At 42.4% G+C, this 20,474-nt stretch overlaps 1 protein-coding gene across 1 annotated transcript; it reads left to right on the top strand.

The window, feature by feature from the left end:
* The first annotated feature begins 57 nt into the window (after nucleotides 1-57).
* On the top strand, nucleotides 58-16,485 carry ZNF2 (zinc finger protein 2). Its single transcript, XM_032410441.1, has 5 exons — nucleotides 58-248; nucleotides 9,469-9,539; nucleotides 10,752-10,878; nucleotides 12,955-13,068; nucleotides 13,584-16,485. Exons 1-5 carry the CDS (start codon nucleotides 125-127, stop codon nucleotides 14,588-14,590), a joined length of 1,443 nt encoding a protein of 480 aa, XP_032266332.1. The 5' UTR covers nucleotides 58-124; the 3' UTR covers nucleotides 14,591-16,485.
* Nucleotides 16,486-20,474: the final 3,989 nt, after the last annotated feature.

Raw genomic sequence — 20,474 nt, 5'->3', positions numbered from 1 at the left:
TACAGCAACTGGAACGCTGTGACCGACCCACTTTGGAGCCGTCAGCCCCTTTCCCAGAAGCGTGCGCGTGCGCAGAATTTCATACGTCATATTGGAGCGCGCCGACCGCTGAGACTTCTGGGGAATGGAGTCTGTGAGAAGGCCGAGCATTATTGGGAGCGCAGACGTCAGAGCCTTCGCGCAGGCGCATTACTTTCCCGACCTGACGAGGCGCCGTCTTCCTGGGTCCCGAGCACTCTGTGCCGGAGGTGAGGGCTGGGTGTTTGACTTCGAGATGCGGAGTGAGCGCAGCGGCCGAGAGAAGGGGACACTGAGAACTTGGGGGAGGTGCTGTGGGAGTAGAACGGGGTGACGCGGGCGGTGCCAGCCTGCAGAGAGAGAGACTGAAGAGAGAGTGTAAGTGTGTGTGTATGTGTGTGTGTACACGTCCCAGCTCGGAGAGGTGCGGACGGAAAGTTGCCCCTCGCCCCCGATGTGTGCGTGTATTCCGTGGACTCTGGGCACTGTCAGGAGTGATCTTTCAGCATACACCCACTATATTGCCAGTTCCCAACTTTCAGGTTGGAAGTTTGGACCCTTCCTCCGCTCCTCTCGTCGTCCTCCTTCCCATATAATAAATATGGGTGGAATTGACATTAAATCTGTGGGGACACCCACTCCGCCCCCTCCCTCTTTCCCAGAAAACGTCTCAGATTGTCTCGGCTAGCTCCCTGTCTTGGGCCTCCATACGAGGCCCTCATTGAAGGATTGATAACATCATTTTTTAGACTACATCATTGAACTTTTTTTTTTTTTAACCATGGCACTTTAACTTTTAAGCTGGTTGGAATCCATTGTTGAAACCGATGGTTATTATTTAGCTTACTGACAAGTTTAACTCTAGAAGTAACTACATCTCTAAGATGTCTTATGATTTAAAAAAGGATATTCGTGAACTGAGTCTGAGATGCAGTCCTTAAAGCTCTTGGCTTGACATATATGGTTATCCATTAAACCAATAATTAAAGCTACCTTAATGCCTAATGTGTCTGTTTCGGCTGTCAACATCATGCACAATCTTTTCTTAGTTCAGAGGAATGAATGGTGAAACGAATGCTTTAATATCATTCTTTAGTTGCTAGGGGCCTTGATGAGGCGGGACCTTTCATGGAAGAGGTAGGATTTGAGGTGAAAAAAGAAAAGACAGGAAAGAAGTAGCAGAGCATTAGGCAGATTTGGGAGGGAGCTGATTTTAACTGGAGTGAAGTGTCAAGGAGTAGTGGGAGACAAGGGTGGAGAAAACTACACTGGCATGAGGACACAGAGGATCAGGACAAAACACAGGAGGCAGAGTGGATTGTATAGTTCTGATCTGAAGACTGACAGGAATAAAACTATTTGGGGACAGTAATTCTAGAGGTCATGTCCAGGACTAGAGAGAGGAAGGGACTTGTGGCAGGGAGCCAGTTAGGAATGCATAGTAATCCTGATGCAAGTTGTTACAGACCTGAATTAATGGTGTCAGTGGTAGGAAAGGATAAAAATGAATGCAGAAGAAGGGTCAGAAGGACCTGGTAACTAACTAGATTTGGGAGGAAAGAGAGCAAGGTAAAAGTTTGAATTGGGGGCATCTGGGAAAATAATAGAACATCGGACAAAAACGTCAAGCTAGGGAGAGGGGTTAATTGGGGAGTTGCATAGGAGAAGATGTTTTGAGGTGCTGGCAGAATGCCTAAATCAAAATTTGCAGTCACTTGGAAATGCAAGCTGAGTTTGGAAGAGATATTGGGACTAGAATGGGAACCATCTCTGTAGAGGAGGAAAATGGAGGGCCAGGTGGATGGACTTTCTGAGGGATAGCAAGAACATTGTACAAAGACTGAGTGTTGGACAGCAGCCAAGTTTCCAGGGCAAGACTGGGGAAAAGAAGCAGGAACTTGAAGAAGCAGGAACTTGTCAGAACAATCAAAAGCAGCAGAGAAATAAAGATAAGGAGAAAAGGACTATTGTAATTAGAGATGCATTGGTAATTTTCGAACGTACAGTTTCAGATGGTTAGGGGTGGCAAGAACAGAATAACATTCAAAAAGAGGAGATGGAATTGATAGGTGTGTGTCACCAAGAAGTTTGATCATGAAAGGAAAACCCAAATGAGAACTCTTTTGCTAGAGAGAGGCCATGGGATTCAGTGAAGAAAGTTTCAGATAGACGAGGGTTGTATCTGTTTGAGGATGTGGGAAAAGAAGCTACTGGTGAGGTGGGAGATGGTGGAGAAAGAAAGACTGGGTAATGCAGGGAACAGGTTCTGAGAGGCAACAGTAGTGGAAAAGGAGATAGGACACAGAGGACAATCAGGTAAAGACCCAGAAACGGAGACATTCTGTTTCATTGTCCTCACACCCCATGCTACTATGCACATAGCAGGTACTTGGACATATTTGTTGAATAGCAGGATGAATGAGTGGATGAATGGGTTGGTGTTGGGCAGTAGAAAGGAAAGCAATTTTCATTTATTGAACAGACTGTAAGATAAATGCTTTACATTAAGTGTTCATTTACTATTAAAAACTCTCTGTGAATTAAACAACTGGAGGTCAAATTTTAGCTTAAGTAATCTGCCCAAGCCTTCCCAGTTAATAATTAAATGCCTGTGGAATGCTTTTTACCACACAGACTGTCTCCTTTGGAACTCACTCTTGTGAGTGTTCTTCTGAAATTGAATGGTAGCCATGGAGGTTTGGAATAGCTACGGAGCAAGGATGGAACAGTAAAAGCTTTCCAGGCAAGGGCTCATTTGAAGATCTAGAATAAGAATTTGAAGAGTTTTTTTCTCCAGAAATACTCTGAGAACCAGTAATAGGACAAGAGAAAACAGAAGTGACTCCATGTGAATTTGGTGGATTTGGGGAGCCTTGAGTATCACTGAGCCTACTGAAGCGACTGCCGGGGAGGGAAGTCAGCCTGGCAGGGAGCCCACGGCTAATGAGCACCTTGGGAATATCGACTGCTTACTTAATGGCTGGGGAGCTTTTATGCTCACCACCATTTGTAATGTGTTCAATGCTCACTTCATGAAGTCATAATCCAATAAATAAAACTTTGAAAATTGTCTTTAAGGATTTAAACATTGAGCAGTTTCAACTACAATTTCAGATGTAGTTCCACTGATTTGTTCGAAAAGCTCAAATGCTTTAGACAATATATCCAAATACTTTGATTCCAAAGTTATTACTACACTTAACCTTAAACCTACTCTAAAACAGCAACAACATGTTGTAATTAATATTTTCGTTATTTCTACCTTCCTAAGGTTATAACATGACTTTTAGCTAATGCTAACACTTGGCATGTTATTCTGTATGCTTTATATGTATTCTACTTAAGCATCACAATAACTATGAGATAGGTACTTTCATTATTCTAATTTTACAGATGGGTAAACTGAGACAGAGGTTGAGAAACTTGCCTAAGGTCATACAGGTAGTAAGAGGCAGAGCTGGAATTTTATTTCAGGCAGTCTCTCCTGTATCTCTAAATACTAATTTACGCTCCTGTATCTCTAAATACTAATTTGGACTTCTTATTAGGGCCCAAGGGTAATGTTTTAAGACCCTCCTGGGAATGGAGGAATCTTGACAAGCAAGGGAAAGAATAGTGTCTTAACTCAGCTGGCAGGCTGCTGATGATGTCTTATTTGTTTCCATTTGTGTATATATCACTCTGCCTCCTCCTAACAAGATTCAAATCTCAATCTCTCCTCGGGTCAAAATTCTTTCTTTATAGTTATACTAAACATGTTTTTCCAATAAGTTTTTTTTAAGTTTTTACCTTTTGCATAGGTTTTAAACATTTTTGCACACTGGTGTTCACCCTCAAGGTAATATTCTTTTAAAGTTTTGCTTGGCCAGTGTTCAATAACCCATTGTCTAGTAAATATATATTGATCTGGTCTTTTGGTGTTTTTGAAAACTTAACTATATCTTATTAGTATCTCATAATTAATAAGACGAGATAGTGGGCTCATCTCCTAAGGGAGGAAGAATTAAGTCTGCATGGTTACTTTGCCTCTTTAGAAGAGCTCATGCTCTTTCTTCCTCTCCCCAGTACTGATTAGACTGTTTGGGGTTTGTAGTTCCTGATTCTGGAATTACTTGGTTTATCCCCATTCCCTAGATTTCTTTTTTCATGCTTATGTGAATGGACACGAGTATATAACCTAAAGATACATCTATACTTTGTGAATAGTCATACAATTAATAGAAAAAAAACAAAGTACTTATTTATATTACTAAAGGTATAAACATTGCCCTCTTTGTATTACAACCATTTTTAAAATAAATTGATTTTTCCATTTTGAGTATGGAACTCATGGTCTTTCAAAATTCAAACTATTTCATTCAACAATAATAATTTTTATAACTTGGCCAGTGGAAGCCAGAGTCACCTGATTTTTCCTATCCAAAAAATGTGGGAACAGCTTAAACTCTAAATATTCCAAACTGTACTCATTAGCTTTCCCTCTAAACCTTCTTCTCTGTTGCTCATCTCCATGAATGGTACCATTGTGCACACCGTTGTTCAGATCAGTGACCTGGAAGTCACCCTTACTTCTCCCATCACCCTCAGCCTCCACTTGCAATCAGTCTGTTGTCTGTTCTTCTTCTTCTTCTTTTTTTTTTTTTTAAGATTTTTTTATTTATTTGTCAGAGAGAGAGAGAGCACAAGCAGGGGGAGCTGCAGGCAGAGGAAGAAGCAGGCTCCCCGATGAGCAAGGAGCCTGATGTGGGACTCAATCCCAGGACCCTGGGATCATGATCTGAGCCCAAGGCAGATGCTTAACCCACTGAGCCACCCAGACGTCCGTGTTCTTCATGTCTTGACAGTAGTTCCCCTTCTGTCCATTTCTGCTGCCACTACTTTTGCAGTTTTCATCATTTTTCCTTATTTAATTATGAGATTCCTCACTGGTCTCCTCATCTCCATTCTTGCCCTCCTCTAGTCCCATTCTGCTATAGCCACCCAGAATGGCATGGCTGCCTGTGTCGGAGGTCCCCAAGATCACCCCACATTCAGGGATTTGCTGGAAGGATGTGGAGCTCAGCCTATAGTTGCACTCATGGCTAAGATTATGACCGTGATCTTGCAAGGATGTACAGCTAGGTCATATGGGGAAGAGACAGAGTCTGGAGAAACCCATATGCAGGCTTTCTTGTGCTCTCTCCCTGCCGTGAGGGGTCACACCATACACATCCTCTCCAGCAATGAAAATGCAACAACATGTGTGTGATGTTCCAGCTCACAAAAGCTCATTAGAGACTCAGAGCCCAAGTTTTTTTTATTGGGGGCTAGTTAGGTAGGCACCCTCTGCCTAACACATTCCAAAATTCTAGACCCTCTAGCAGGAAAGCAAGTGTTCAGCATAAACCACATTGTTTGCTCAAATAGTTTAGGCATAATGGACCACCCTTCTTTCTTAGGGAACCCTTCCAAAATCAAAGTTCCCAGACCCCAGCCAAGGACCAACCTGGCAAGTAGAACTTTCTAAGAATGGCTGTCTTGGATCTGCTGTAACTTTTCTGTATACCCCCATTCCTTCCTGTTATTTTTCCTGTACACCAAAGTAAATACATACTCATAAAAACAAAAATCAGGATATAAAGAATTATAAGAAATAGAATAAAACCACTTGTAATGCCACCACTCAAATTCCACTTACATTTTAGTATATATTCTTTTGGTCTTTTTTCTATACATATATGCATACACAAATAAGTAATTTTAAGTATGCATTCTTCACTTAATATTTGTGAATTTGTTTAAAAAAATTTTTTTAACAAAGCATCACAAACAAAGTTGAACTCTTCTGGTTATCTGTCCCAATTCCATATCCTTCCCTTCCCAGAGATAACTCACAATTTGGTACTTACTGTCCCATATAGATTTTTGTAGATATTATTTACCTGTTTTTAAGTTGTTGTTTTTTTTTTTTAAGATATATTTATTTGAGAGAGAGAGAAAGAGCGTGAGCTTGGTAGGGAGGAGCAGAGGGAGAGGGAGAGAGAATCTCAAGCAGACTCCCCACTGAGTGTGGAGCCTGATGCAGGGCTCAACCTCATGACCCTGAGATCATGGCTCTAAGATCATGACTTGAGCCAAAATCAAGAGTCAGAGGCTTAATCGACTGAGCCATCCTGGTGCCTTGTTTTTAAGTTTTATATAGTTATTACACAGTAATTCTAAAACTTTCTTATTTTTTGCTCAGTAATTTTTGTGATTTATTATTAACACAAGACTACTTCATTCATCTTAATGTATAATATTCCAATACACATAAGTTCACACACATAAAATAACAATTTATCCTTCTGATGAATATTTAAGTTGTTGCAGTTTATCACTAGTGATCTTTTCCTCAGTGATTCGTAATGCCAGCTCAGTTGTATATCAAGTTTCCCTACATGTTTGGATATGTTGGGGGATTTTTTATTCTAGTCTATTGGTCTGTTATCTGTGTGGCTATTTTTTCATGAAAATAAAAATCACATTATAGCATAGAGGTTAAAAACTGATTGACAGACCTGGGTTCAAATTCTACCTCAGCTTCTTTTAACCTTAACTTTCCTAATCTGTAAAATAGTACCATCCTGGGATCGAGCCCTGCATCGGGCTCCCTGCTCAGCAGGGAGTCTGCTTCTCTCTATCCCTCTGCCTCTCCCCAAGCTTGTGCTCTCTCTCTCTCACTCTCTCCCTCAAATAAATAAAATGAAATCTTTAAAAATTAATTAATTAATTAAATAGTACCTACCTTATTGATTTGTGAATATGGAATTAAATTATCCTGAGAAAGAGTGCTTAGTTGGGACACCTGCTTGGCTTAGTCAGTTAAGCGTCTGACTGTTGATTTCAGCTCAGGTCATGATCTCAGAGTCACGGGATCGAGCTCCATGTCAGGCTCCCTGCTCATTAGGGAGTCCACTTGTCCTTCTCCCTCTGCTCCTCCCCCTGCTTGTGTGCTCTCTCTCTCAAATAAATAAAATCTTAAAAAAAAAATAAGAGTGCTTAGCACAGTGCCTGGTAAGTGGCAAATACTCAATAAATGCTAGTTATTATTAATATGATATTAAATGGTATTACAGTGTATGGATGGGGTAGATTGCAAATTATTTAATCATATCTCCTGTTTTAGAAACATAGGGTATTTCAAATTTTTCCTGTACTGTAAGGATTAAATGAGATAATACATGTAAAGTGCTTAAAAAGTTACCACATGTAGTACTCAGTAAAGGTTAGTGTTAATGATGACTAAGGATATTTTCACTTATTTCCTTAGGACAAACTCCTAGGAAAGATTTGCTGAGCCAAAGAGTATGTGTATTCCAAGGCCCTTTATACAAATTGCAATGATCTTTCTAAAACACAAATCTGATGATAATACTTCCATGTTTAAATTCTTCAGTGATCTCCTTGCCTGTGGTCCCTCTTCCATGTATGGGAACATACAAAGCTGTCCTTGATCTAGCTGGTCTCTGTCTACTTCGCCACAGCACTGTTCACAGCCTAGACCTCTGCCATTCTAAACTAGTTACAGTTGTTAATCTTGTCCATGTAAAGACCCGCCTCCTCGTTTTTGAAAAACTTGGTGTTTTTCCTGCCTAGAATGTTCCACCTCCTCTCCCAAATCAAAACTTACCTTATATCCCATTTCTGCCAAGGAATCTACAGCCTTCTATGTAGGTGAGGCAAGCCTCTGATGGGCTTTCATAGTTTGTTGTGGGTATCTCTTTATAGTATGGATCCATCCTGTAGTGACACATTATTTGGGTTACTTGTTTGTCCTATGTTCTAAGCTATAAGCTTTGGGGGGACAAGGATAGTGTCCTACAGTTTTTGTGTTTGGTATAAATAGTTGGTGCTGAGATGTTGGTTGGACAGAAGGATGAGTGAATAGCAAGGATCAATACCCATATCCCCTTGACTGCAGGAGAGTAATCAGTGAGCCACCTCTTTGCCTCATCCTTCCTTGGGACCACACTTCCCGTCCCACTCATGACTCCTGGAAGTGCTTGACTTAACTGTGTTTAATTAGACTCTTGACTGTGGGAAACTGAGACCTACTCAGCTAACTCAAGGGAGTTTAGTGATAGGATTCACGCCAAGCCTAAGAAGGTTAGAGTGTTACAGCAATCCAAGAATAAATAAGGCTGGTCTAAATGCAAATTGGAGCCCAGGGGTGGTACTGCATGAATTGAGGGACTTCAAAGCCAGTAAAAAACTCTTAGGTCTTTGCTCCCGTGCTTCACCACTAATGTGACTAGGCTCTTCTTCCCCCCCAGCCTGAGTCTAGTCTTATCAGGTCATGCCTTCCACAGACTCATGGGTTCTGCTTCCTGGTAACTTTGGCTCCCCTGATCCTCATGGCTACTTCCATCCCTCATGATATTCTTTTCAGCTCATCGCCCACCTGTTGTCCTGACATTTCTTAGTTTATATTCACCTTTTCAAGCTAGATCACATCTCAGTCTACTACCTGCGGCCTACGTCAGTGTGGCTCCAGGAGTGAGACAGAGCATCACATGGAACAAAACATGGCTGCCCAATGGCTACTCCTTTAGCACAGGGTTGCAAATGGGGTATTTTTCCCTTAAAGAGGCTATGGGTGGGATGCCTGGGTGGCTCAGTCGGTTAAGCGTCTGCCTTCGGCTCAGGTCATGATCCAGGGTCCTGGGATCGAGTCCCGCATCGGGCTCCCTGCTCAACAGGGAGCCTGCTTCTCCCTTTGCCTGCCACTCCTTCTGCTTGTACTCTCTCTCGCTGTCTAGCAAACAAATAAATAAAAATCTTTAAAAAAAAAAAAAAGAGGCTATGGGTATTTACTTGACATGTCTTTCCATATAGTCATTTATAAGATTTCTTAGACTTTTTATCTGGTAACATCAGGGCAATATTGAATGTGAACTTATAAATATAGTATAAGCTTCATATGTTCTTGATTCCCAGGAAAAGACCTGTTCCTCTGGGATCATGGTCAAACCAGCACCCCCTTGTGTCCTGACTAATATCCATGGCCTTTTTTTTTTTTTTTTTTAAGATTTTATTTATTTATTTGACAGAGAGAGACACAGTGAGAGAAGGAACACAAGCAGGGGGAGTGGGAGAGGGAGAAGCTGGCTTCCCACTGAGCAGGGAGCCCGATGCGGGGCTCGATCCCAGGACCCTGGGATCGTGACCTGAGCTGAAGGCAGACGCTTAATGACTGAGCCACCCAGGTGCCCCTATCCATGGCGTTCATTCCAATTCTGGGTTGGGGTGGTGTTGCTCCTGGCCTTGCTTTGCTTTGCCTTCCCTTTTTGTAGGGTATTAAAAAAAAGAATGAGTATATAACTCACTGGTATTTGGAGATTTCTTGCTTTATGGGTCGGAAAACTACAAACCGTCTAAGACTGGTCTTTCTCATACCGTCTTTCCCATCCCACACCTCTTCTTCATTAGGACTCTGCCCTTTTCTACAAGGAGAGCACACAGGAGGAATGGCTGCTGTGTCTCCGACTGCCAGGTGCCAGGTGAGGTGGACTTTGTTTGTCTGTGAGTCTCCAGATTGCAACCACTTTTCTCTCTCTATCCAGAAGCTTCTTCAGTCAAACCTAGCCAGGTGAATGAAGGGCTCCGGAGGGAATGCATCTTTCCCATTTGATTTGTGGTATCCATCAGTGACCTTTTCTTGCCTTGAACATGTGCCCATTAGCTTGTCACCAGGCACATGGCCACTGTGGCCTTGGCTCTGAGAGCTTTTGCCTAAAAAAATGATGGTATAGGTTGGCTTGGATGGTTTGGGGAACAATTCTAGTCCTGACTTCCCTTCAGTGCATCCCTCTGAGAGCAGATCCCACAAAAGTGCATCCCTGTGAGAGTGGACCCCAAGTATTCCAGGAAGTGTTGGATTAGGCTGGGGAATATGACACTTGCTGAAGAGCCCCTCAGTGAGGTGGTAAGAGTCCCGAAGAGAGATGAGTGTGGGTAGAGACATGGGGCTTGCCCCATTCCTGCCTACGGACCTGGAGTCTTGAATTCTATGCTCTGGCTTATAACTTCAGCAAGCACACTGGAGACTCATCTGGGGTTTTAGGATTGGGGGTAAAGATGCAGTCTTATACAATCACAAAGCATTAGCATGAAATGAGGGGATCTGAAGGACAACCTAATCAACACCATCATTTTAAGGAAACCCAGATAATGGGTGGAATTCAAATAAGGTTGTAGATTATAGTATAATATCAATGATATTTTCTTGACTTTCATTACTATACTGTGATTATATAAGAGAATATCCTTGTTTTTATGAAATATGCATAAAATATGAGTAAAGAGGCATCATATTTGCAAGTTGCTCTCAAGAAGTTCAGGAAAAAGATAGGATAATGTGTATATACTGAGAGAGACAAAAAGATAAAGCAAATGTGGAAAATGTTAACATTTGGGGAAGCTGGGTGAAGGGTGTACATAGGCTTTCTTTGTTCTGTTCTTGCAAATTATAAGTATGAAAAAAGAGCCCCTGACATTCACAGGCTCAGCTGTGAATATAAGGATTATGACCAAGAACTTCATGCCTCAGGGAATTATGCCACTTACCCCAAGTGCTTCAAAGCCCTACTTTATCAGAACCATTTCGCTTCCCCTCCTTCCACAACCCCAGGGCTGTCACCTTTATGACTGTTTTGTCTGGTCCATATAAAGAGAAGGGTTATGAGTAAGGGACAATGGGATTGTGTTTCCAGGAATCAGTGACATTCGAGGATGTGGCCGTGATTTTCACAGATGAAGAGTGGAGGCATCTAGTCCCTATTCAGAGGGACCTCTACAAGGAGGTGATGCTGGAAAACTATAAGAGCATTGTCTCATTGGGTAAGGAGAACTTCCCGTAAGAAGTTAGACTCTGTACTGTGTTAATGGGGGGTTGAGGGGCCAATAAATGATACCTCTTCTCCCACCTGAGTTCTGAAGCACCAAGAGACAAGATGGAAGAGTAGAAGGATATGGCTTAGGTGAGCTTCTTAATCCTGAACCCCAGCATTGGACAGACTTGCTTCCTGAGCCATAGGCAGGTTGTACAACCCCAGCCTCCCTTGCTCAGCAGCCTGTCCCTACAATACAGAGGACCCACCCTCCAAAGGGGGAAAGGGGCAAACAGAAGAAGCTGAGTTACATATGCCCAGTTCCTCCCCCAGCTCATCAGTCAGGTAACTTACTCAGCTCCATCCAGAGGACTAAGGGCACCATCTTGTTGAGAGAAAATTTCTCCTCAGAGAAGCAGAGGAGGGGAGGGAGAAGTGTTTCCCTTTAAAAAGAGGGCAGTAGGGGTGTAGAAATACAAGGCTGTGCCTCAGAGTAGGTCACTAGAAATGAGTTTGATTTTGAATATTTATCTTAAGTGCAGTCTTAGAAAGAGGCCTGCAGAAGGCACTTTGCTGTTATAGACACTTGTGTGACAAAAGGAAAATTAAGAATGCCTGCTGATGGAGGCGCCTGGCCGGCTCGGTCTGTAGAGCGTGCAACTCATGATCTTGGGGTCGTGAGTTTAAGCCCCACACTGGGTGTAGAGCTTACTTTAAAAAAAAGAAAAGAAAAGAAAAGAAAAGAAAACGAATGCTGGTGTGAGATATTCATGAGAAGTAAAGGTTGGGCTCCTGTACATAATGACAATCTCCTAGGAGCTTCCAGAATAAGAGACTGAGACAGTGTGCAGATTCAGAAACAGGTGTAAAATAAGCAGCAGGTGGCAGTCAAAGGAGTCACACTGCAGATTTTCTATGAGGCAGGTCAAGAATTTAAATAGGCCAAATAGGAAAAACAGGATGGAATGTTCAGGGAGCATTAAGGGAGACTGCTGAGCCTTTGTCACAGACTTTGGTGGGATGAAATATTGGGGAGAATAGAATTCCTAAGATCAGAAACAGGAAGCCACAGGGAGGCAATGGATGTGGCCGATTTGTCAGCAGATGATCAACATTTAAGCAGATAGGTGATCCCTGGGCCCAGTAAGAAAGTGTTTCTCTTTCCCAAGTTGGGGGCCCCAATGGAAGGTGAAGTTTAGACTTCAAGACTACTTCTAGGATGGATTCTATTTCTTTAAATAACCAAAAATGGATAGATTCACTTGTAGAAATTCGTCCCAAGCAAATAATAAGATCAGCAGCCCCGGGTATACAAAAATGTTCATCACATCATTGTTTGTTAATAGCAAAACAGTAAAAACAGTCTGAATGTCTGTCAGCAGGAGATTAAATAAATTAGATTATTCCATACAATTAACATCATGTAGCCATTAAAGTGGTGACGTAGATCTGTGCTAATTGAAATAAAATAATATTTTAAGTTTATTATGTGAAAAAAAATCAAGTTTACAAGTCAGCATTATTTTATAACCCAGTTTTTAACAGAATGTATCTATAGGTATCATTCAGTTTCAAAATGAATAGAAAGAAAAAATGAATACAAAGTACAAAAGGTGATTTTTCCTTTTATTTCTACTTACCTCTAATTTTCCTACAACGAACGTGACCCACTTGTGTAAATAAAAGCTTAATACCAAAGGGTAAACCAACCAACAAAATCACACGTTTTTTACTCAAGATGATCTGTCTTCATTCTTATCTTCCCTGAGCCAAGGGCTCTTCCCACCATCCTACCAGTGCTAAAGCTATGACATCCCATTCACTTCAATGGGGAAAATAAACACATCAGTTCAAATGGATTTTATCAACTTTTTGACCAAGTGCTACTTGTTCCTTTTTAGAACCTCAGTCTTGACCTCCATTCTGAGCTTCCCTCATCCTTTTGCATTACTTTGTACTCTGCGTTCCTGGCTTGCGCCCTCTGCCTTTCCATTTTCTCTCAGAAGGACTTGGAGGTTGGGTTTAAGCTTTGGAATAGTTGTATATTTTCATCACATACCTGGCTTGTTTCTTTCTCCCTGAGCAGGACTTCCAGTTCCTCGACCTGATATCATTTTTCAGTTGAAGAGAGGGGATGAGCCTTGGATAGTTGATCTTCATGGATCTGAGGAGAGAGAATGTCCAGAGAATGTCTCTCTAGGTAACTGTGTATGAACAGGGCAGGGCAGGGCAGAGTTCTGTTTTGTGGTTGTTATTTGGGGGTGTAGGAAGGAGGCTCGGGTACCAGGTTTTTCTCACATTCACATCTTCTGCTTTCGTGTTTATTCTCTGTCACCCACCGCTTTCATTTTTTTCTCCACCCCTGAAAGTGTTACTCATCTTTATCCACCAAATGTTATTATTCTGTCAGATCTGTCACGTTGCCCATTCACACTTTGATATTCCTGTTGCCCACCATCCCCCCCACTTACCATATTCTCCTAATTATCCTGGCCATGCTCCCAATGGAAAGTCTTCTCTCTTCTGAGCTGTCCACTGTCAGTTCTGTTCCCTTTCCAAGTCTCAGTCTTTTCCCAGTGTGAACAACTGTCTGTGGGAGCAAGCAGGATGGTTACCGTACACTACTGTTCCAATTTATTGTAGCATCTCTTCTTTCTGCTGTAGTAGTTCCTACCCCAGGAAAGAAACTACAACTGTATTTTCTGTCCGTTCCAGACTGGGAGACTAAGCCTGAGATTCACGGTGCTTCAGAAGAAGAAGAATCAGAAGGAACAGCGAGGGGAAAGCTTGGAGGAGAAGTTCCTGTGTGTCCTAAATTGGAAGCTCATGCACTGGAGGGTGAGTCGGAAGCAGGAAAGGAGAGCCCTGCCGTCCAGACCTGCAAGAAGTCCCTTTCCCAGAAGGAAAGCTTGCAGCAAGGGTCTACCCCTCTTAAGAAAATTCTCACTAAAGAGAGAGACCAGGAATGCAGCCACTGTGGGAAGACCTTTTTTGACCACTCATCCCTTATCCGCCACCAGAGGACTCACACTGGAGAGAAGCCCTATGACTGTCACGAGTGTGGGAAGGCCTTCAGTCACAGGAGCAGTCTCAGTAGACATCTGATGTCTCACACTGGGGAGAGCCCCTACGAATGCAACGTGTGTGGGAAGGCCTTTTTTGACCGTTCGTCCCTAACTGTCCATCAGCGAATTCATACTGGAGAGAAGCCCTTTAAATGCAGCGAGTGTGGGAAAGCCTTCTTTGACCGTTCATCCCTTACCCGACACCAGAGAATCCATACCGGAGAAAGCCCTTATGAATGTAATCAGTGTGGGAAAGCCTTTAGCCAGAAAAGTATTCTTACTCGACATCAGCTCATCCACACTGGCAGGAAGCCTTATGAATGTAATGAGTGTGGGAAAGCCTTCTATGGTGTCTCATCCCTGAACAGACATCAGAAAGCTCACACTGGAGAGCCGCACTATCAGTGCAGTGAGTGTGGGAAAGCTTTCTTTGACCGCTCATCCCTTACGCAGCATCAGAAGATTCACACTGGAGACAAGCCATATGAGTGCACCGAATGTGGGAAAGCCTTTAGCCAGAGATGCCGGCTTACGCGACATCAGAGAGTGCATACAGGAGAGAAACCCTTTGAATGCAGCGTGTGTGGGAAAGTGTTCAGTTCTAAATCGTCTGTTATTCAACATCAACGGCGTTACGCCAAACAAGGAATAGACTGAGTTGGTGAAAGCTTTAGTCAAAGGACCTCCATAGAAACTCAAGATAGGTCTTCCCCGTCATAAGCAAATCCATCCTTTGAGCATTCTACCTATTCTGGCTACTAATCTCCTTTTCCATCTCTGCTACCACAGTGTGAATAAACATTCTCTACCTACTGTGTTATAGAACTGACGTGGGATGCCGGAAGTTAGGATGTGACTCTAAAGGGTCGACATTTTGTGGAAGTTTGTCAGACAACAGGATAAATATTAGGAGGTGATCCTTAGACACGCCTCTTGTCTGAGGCCCCACATATCACTGCACTTTAATAACTGGAGGCTTGAACAGGAGGGAAGGCAAAATGGGAGCAGCATTGTTGTTTCCAGAACAGTTCTTTTTATTGCTGTGTCCCTTTCTCTGGGAGCTTTTTTGGGCACCAACCTTGTTCTTTGTGTCCCAGCTTTTAGGTCCCTCCTCCCCCTCCTCCTACTACTAATTAGCACTTACTGAGTGCTTATTATGGGGTAAGCACTCAGTGGAGAGTTTGGGAAAGAGTAGATTATTTGGTCCTCTCACCAACCCTATGAAGTAGAAGTAGGTACTGTTACTATCCTCATTTTACAGGTGAGCAAACTGAAGTTTATAGGTGTTAAATAATTTGCCCAAAGTGATACAGCTAGGTGAAGCTAATCCTTGAATACAAGTCTACCTTCAAAGTCTGTTCTCTTAACCATTATACTATATGGTTAGTTTAATAATTTATGTACATGTATTATCTCCTCAACTAGATTGTAAGCACTTGGAGGCATGACTTATGTGTCTTTGCATCTCACACAGTGCCTTGCACATAATAGGTGCCCAATAAATATTTATCTGAATTAATGACTTTTCTGCTTACCAAGTTCTCTCTATTTAAAACACCTCTTGGATGTCCATCCTGTCTCTGAATTTTCAGTCTACCCTACACCTTTATCCTCTCAGGCTCCCATTACTGTGGTAGTCACTTCCTAATTTGAATTCTTCCCTCTTCACTATTGAACAGGGGTATGCTAAGCTCTGGTAACCCCCCAACTGAAGATTCATGTCTCACATAAAATCTGATGTGAGTCAGTCTGTCTTACTCCATCCTCATCATTTAGAACATGTTGCCTCTAAGGTTATCATGAAAGAGAAAACTGGAAGATATTTTAGGATATTTTTAAGGGCCATCACTTGTGTCCACATCTCATAAACCAGAACCCAGCACCAGAGGCTAGGAAAGTAAACAAGCACCTCAATATTTGGTTAACATCAAAAGCTTCTGTCACAAATTACATTTTGCACGTTACTGACATTTTGCACATTACTCTTAGACCAGTCTTTCTAAATGACCCTTTCCTGCTCATCATTGCCTTACTCAAGACCTAAAATAGCTCCCTGTTTAATGAAAGCTTCCCTGAATGTTTAAGGTCTGCCTTGATGTGATTCCACATCACTGAACTTTAAGTTCTGACTCCCTAAACTCTTCTATGCCCTGGACCCAGCCCTATATTTTTATTTTATTAAAGGTCAGGGACTAGGCAGCTTTGACCCTAGGCATCTGCATTCCCTTCCTAGTTGCTTGATGTGAAGCCCGGAAGAGGACTTGATTCTGAAAGGCTGTCTGGAATTTAGCTTACCTGCATGAATCCCAGTGGACCAAGATGCATTTCTCCTGAGAGGTAAAGTCAGATTCAAGAAGCTGGATTGCCGAACAGAACCACCCCCCGCAAATCTACTAACAACCCTATTTGTCCACCTTTCTTAAAGCAGATGAGTGACAGGGAAGACTTCACGTGTGGACTCTTGAAGCAACTTGAAGAAAAACACTTCAGAGAGTGCAGAATCTATCAGAGTGGATAATATCTGGTATTATTTAATAATGTCAAGTAGAAAATAAAAGGGACTATTGACAAACTTTTGACGGATGACTATATCTGAGAGTTCTGAATCTTCAATTTATTCCCTTGTCAAAAGTAAATTGAGGATCAAGTATTTCCCCAAGATATTCTGCCATTGTCAGCAAGATGAGACTAGAACAAATTCAGAATACTAATGGAGTTCTGAGTATAGTGTTAAGTGAAACAGAATGGGGACATAAATAGGATAGTTTCCCTTTGTTCCCTTTTTAAATTTGGTGATCTGCAGAGCATTTTTAAAAATGTGAAGTACTCTTCCACCTCCTACTAAAAATTCTGAGGGAAGGGCCATTTTCCCTTTTAACTGATATCTTCCAAGAGGGCATACAGTACTGGAGACCTTAAATTTTGAGGGTTTTTTTTTTTTTTTTTTAAGATTTTACTTATTTGACACAGAGAGAGACAGCGAGAGCAGGAACACAAGCAGGGGGAGTAGGAGAGCAAGACACAGGCTTCCCGCCAAGCAGGGAGCCCGATGCGGGGCTCAATCCCACGACCCTGGGATCATAACCTGAGCTGAAGACAGACGCTTAACGACTGAGCCACCCAGGTGCCCCCTTTTTTAAAGATTATTTATTTGAGAGAGAGAGCATGAGAGGGGGGAGGGCCAGAGGGAGAAGCAGACTCCCTGCTGAGCAGGGAGCCCGATGTGGGACTCGATCCTGGGACTCCAGGATCTTGACCTGAGCCCAAGGCAATCGCTTAACTAACTGAGCCACCCAGGCGCCCAAATTTTGAGGTTTTAGCTTCACCAAATGATCATTAGGAGTATCAAATCTTAGAATCTGAAATTGGTCAAATTGGAAGTATGCCATATTTTTAAAATTGAAAATGAAACTGGTAGAATTAATTTTAATATTTCGTTCAATATTTGAACTTAATTCAAATATTTAAAATTTTCATGCAATGTTATTTCAACATGTAATCAATATAAAAATTATTGAGATACCCTACATCCTTTTTAAAAAAACTAAATCTTCAGCTACTTTGTATTTAGAGCACATCTCAAATTCAGACTAGCCACATTTCAAGTGCTCAGTAGCCACCTGTGGCTAGCTTATTGAACAGCACAGTTTTGGATAGCCATCTGGAGCTTCTAGAGGGAAAAGATAAAGGGATTATTTTGATCATTGGAGATGTTGGAGGGATGCTTGCTTCTGGCCATGTGGCAAGCACTCTGCACCTGTAGAAGGCAGTCTTCTGCTTCCAGTAGGTCAAGTGGTGTCCAAGCCTGGGAAGCCTGTTGTTACCATCCCTCAGACACATTTTTAACAGATCTCAAAACAGCTGCTTTGATCTCTGTGTGCCTGACTCCTTTGTTCTCTCTGAGTTGGATCTTTTGTTATCTCAGGTGGGGAAGAGATGTTATGTATGAACCTTTAACAACCCAACCAGGATATGGAGGAGGAAGTATCTAAGGTTACCAGTTAGTGAAAGATAAAAGATACTTTGTGTGATCATTTCACCTTTTCTGAGCAGGATATTAGAATCCATTTATTATGATTCTGGAGGGAGGAGGATGTTCTATTAGCAAAGCACGAATGGGTGCTGGCAATGGATGTGCCCAGTAGAAGCCACTGGAGCTCCCCCACCACCCCAAAATTGTCAATATAAAACAGTCAGAAAAATTACAGCCATGATGATAAAGTTGGGAGGACCTGGGAATGATTTGTCCCACCACTTCCTTTCTGATTCCCTGATTTGTCTGGTCAAAAAGCTAGATCCTAGAAGTTAACTATCTCTGATATTACAGAAAAGCTAATGAAATGGAGTCAACTGTAGCTACTTCTGTGCTTCACCTTGTTTCTACATTGGAAGGTAGCTGTAAGTTGCCCTTTGACTGATATGTAGCCACCGATCTAGTTAACACATTCTTTTCTATACCCATTAAGTTGATCCACCAGTAGCAGTGTAAATTTAATTTCACCTAACACACTAGCAATTTACTTTTACTGGCCTGCCACTGAGATATTTTTTTGCATTATACCATAATTTGATAAAGCAAGATTTAAATCATTAAAATAATGAAATTATTCATCATACTAATGACAGTATCTTTTAAAAAGAGAAGGAGAAAAAGCCAATAAATAGCATGTAATCAAGTTAGTCACTGCCGTGGGCAACTGACACTCAATCCCACTGGGACCTGGGAGTCATGTTGAATGAGCCTCAGAATTGTCTGCCCCTGAAGTGAGGGGCATTTATCTACTGGCTCCCATCCCCTGTTGGTTAAGTGTTGCTGCATGAACACCCAGGGTTTCTGTAGTCATCCCCCATGGCAAAGTCAGAGACTAACTCCAGGGAGGAAAGTGACAAGGGTGGGGTACAACTGAAGCGAGGGCTTATCTGATTATGTTTGTGCAAAAGTGTTTGCTGCAGCATGGCTGGGGTAAAATTTGGGCCAAGAGAATATGAGGTAGTGTACCCAATAGAGAGTGAGCTCAATTGAATATATTGAGCTTGAGATGCTTGTGAAATATCCAGACATATGTGGAAATGTTCTGTAGGCAAGACTGAAGTTAAAAAGAGTAATCTCGGATATATGGATATCTGAAACCATATGAGTGATGGGAAATAGCTTATCAAAGTGTAGGTTCTAGGATAGGTCCTTGAAGAACACTGAGATTAAACGGGCATGAAGAGAGGAAGAGCCCATAAAAGGAGAGTGAATAGAAGAGGATAGGGAGGTAAGAGAACCACTAGGTGAGAGCAGGGTCACAGGAAAGACTTTCAAGAAAAAGAATAGTGAAAAAGTATTCAATGTTGCCAAGTGGTCAAGAAAGACAAAGCCTTAGCCTTTTCACGAAGATGCACCAAAGGCAAAGAAGGAAAACCCTGCCCATCCCAAAGCAGAAGACAAAGCAAAGGCTTTGAAGGCCAAGAAAGCCGTGCTGAAAAGCATCCACAGTCACAAAGAAAAGATCCGCAAGTCACCTACATTCCCACAGCCCAAGATACTGTGTCTCCAAAGGCAGCCCAAATACCCTCCAAAGAGCACCCCCAGGAGAAACAAGTTTAACCGCTATGCCATCATCAATTCCCCCTGACTATGGAGTCAGCCATGAAGAAAATATAAGACAACAACACATTTGTGTTCATTGTGGATGTCAAGGCCAATAAGCACCAGATCAAACAGTCCGTGAAGAAGCTCTATGACATTGACAGAGCCAAGGTCAACACCCTGATCAGGTCCGAAGGAGAGAAGAAAGCATACGTTCAACTGGCTCCTGACTATGATGCTTTGGATGTTGCCAACAAAATTGGGACCATCTAAACTGAGTCCAGCTGGCTAAATCTAAATATAAATTTTTTCACCATGGTGGGGGGGGGAGACAAAGGGTTAACGTTCCCCACCCCACCCCCCCACCCCCGTGTTTGTCGGTAACTTGGATGGTGGCGCCAAAGCCATATTGGAATGAATTTGGTTAAGGAATGAGTGGGGAGTGGAAGGTAGAAATAGCAAGTATCCTCAGTGCTGAGTAATTTGGCTTTGAAAAGAAGGAGAGGTCAAGATTGGTAGTTGGAGGGGAAAGTAAGACTAAGCGAATACTTCTTTTAAAATGTGAGAGATGTGAACACGTATCAGGATGCCTTCAGGTACAGGGGACAGAAAATTCTTCCCCAACTTGCTTAAGCCTAAAGGGACTTTATTAACTGATAGAATTGCAAAGCCCCAGTGTAGCTCTTGTTTATTGTTATAATTGGAGAGGCTGTAGAATGGACGTAAGGAAAGGCAAATTTTTATATCTGATTACAGGCAAGTATGGGAATTCTCTCTGATGCTTCTTCCGGTCCACCCCCATTCCGAAAGTGAGGGAGGAGATGAAGTAGCAGGTGCCTGAGGAGAGCAGAGGTTACAAATATCCTCCTGGAGAACTGGATAGAAAGCTGCATAAAAACAGAGGCATCCACGGTAGGGGTCCGCCTGGAGCAGGCGAACAGGGCCAGGAGACAGCTTTGGTTCTTC

This window comes from Phoca vitulina, unplaced genomic scaffold (genome assembly GCF_004348235.1).
Source record: "Phoca vitulina isolate PV1807 unplaced genomic scaffold, GSC_HSeal_1.0 scaffold12, whole genome shotgun sequence".
Lineage (NCBI taxonomy): Eukaryota > Metazoa > Chordata > Mammalia > Carnivora > Phocidae > Phoca > Phoca vitulina.
The sequence above is the reverse complement of the archived record's forward strand: the minus strand, read 5'-3'. Positions and strand labels throughout refer to the sequence as shown.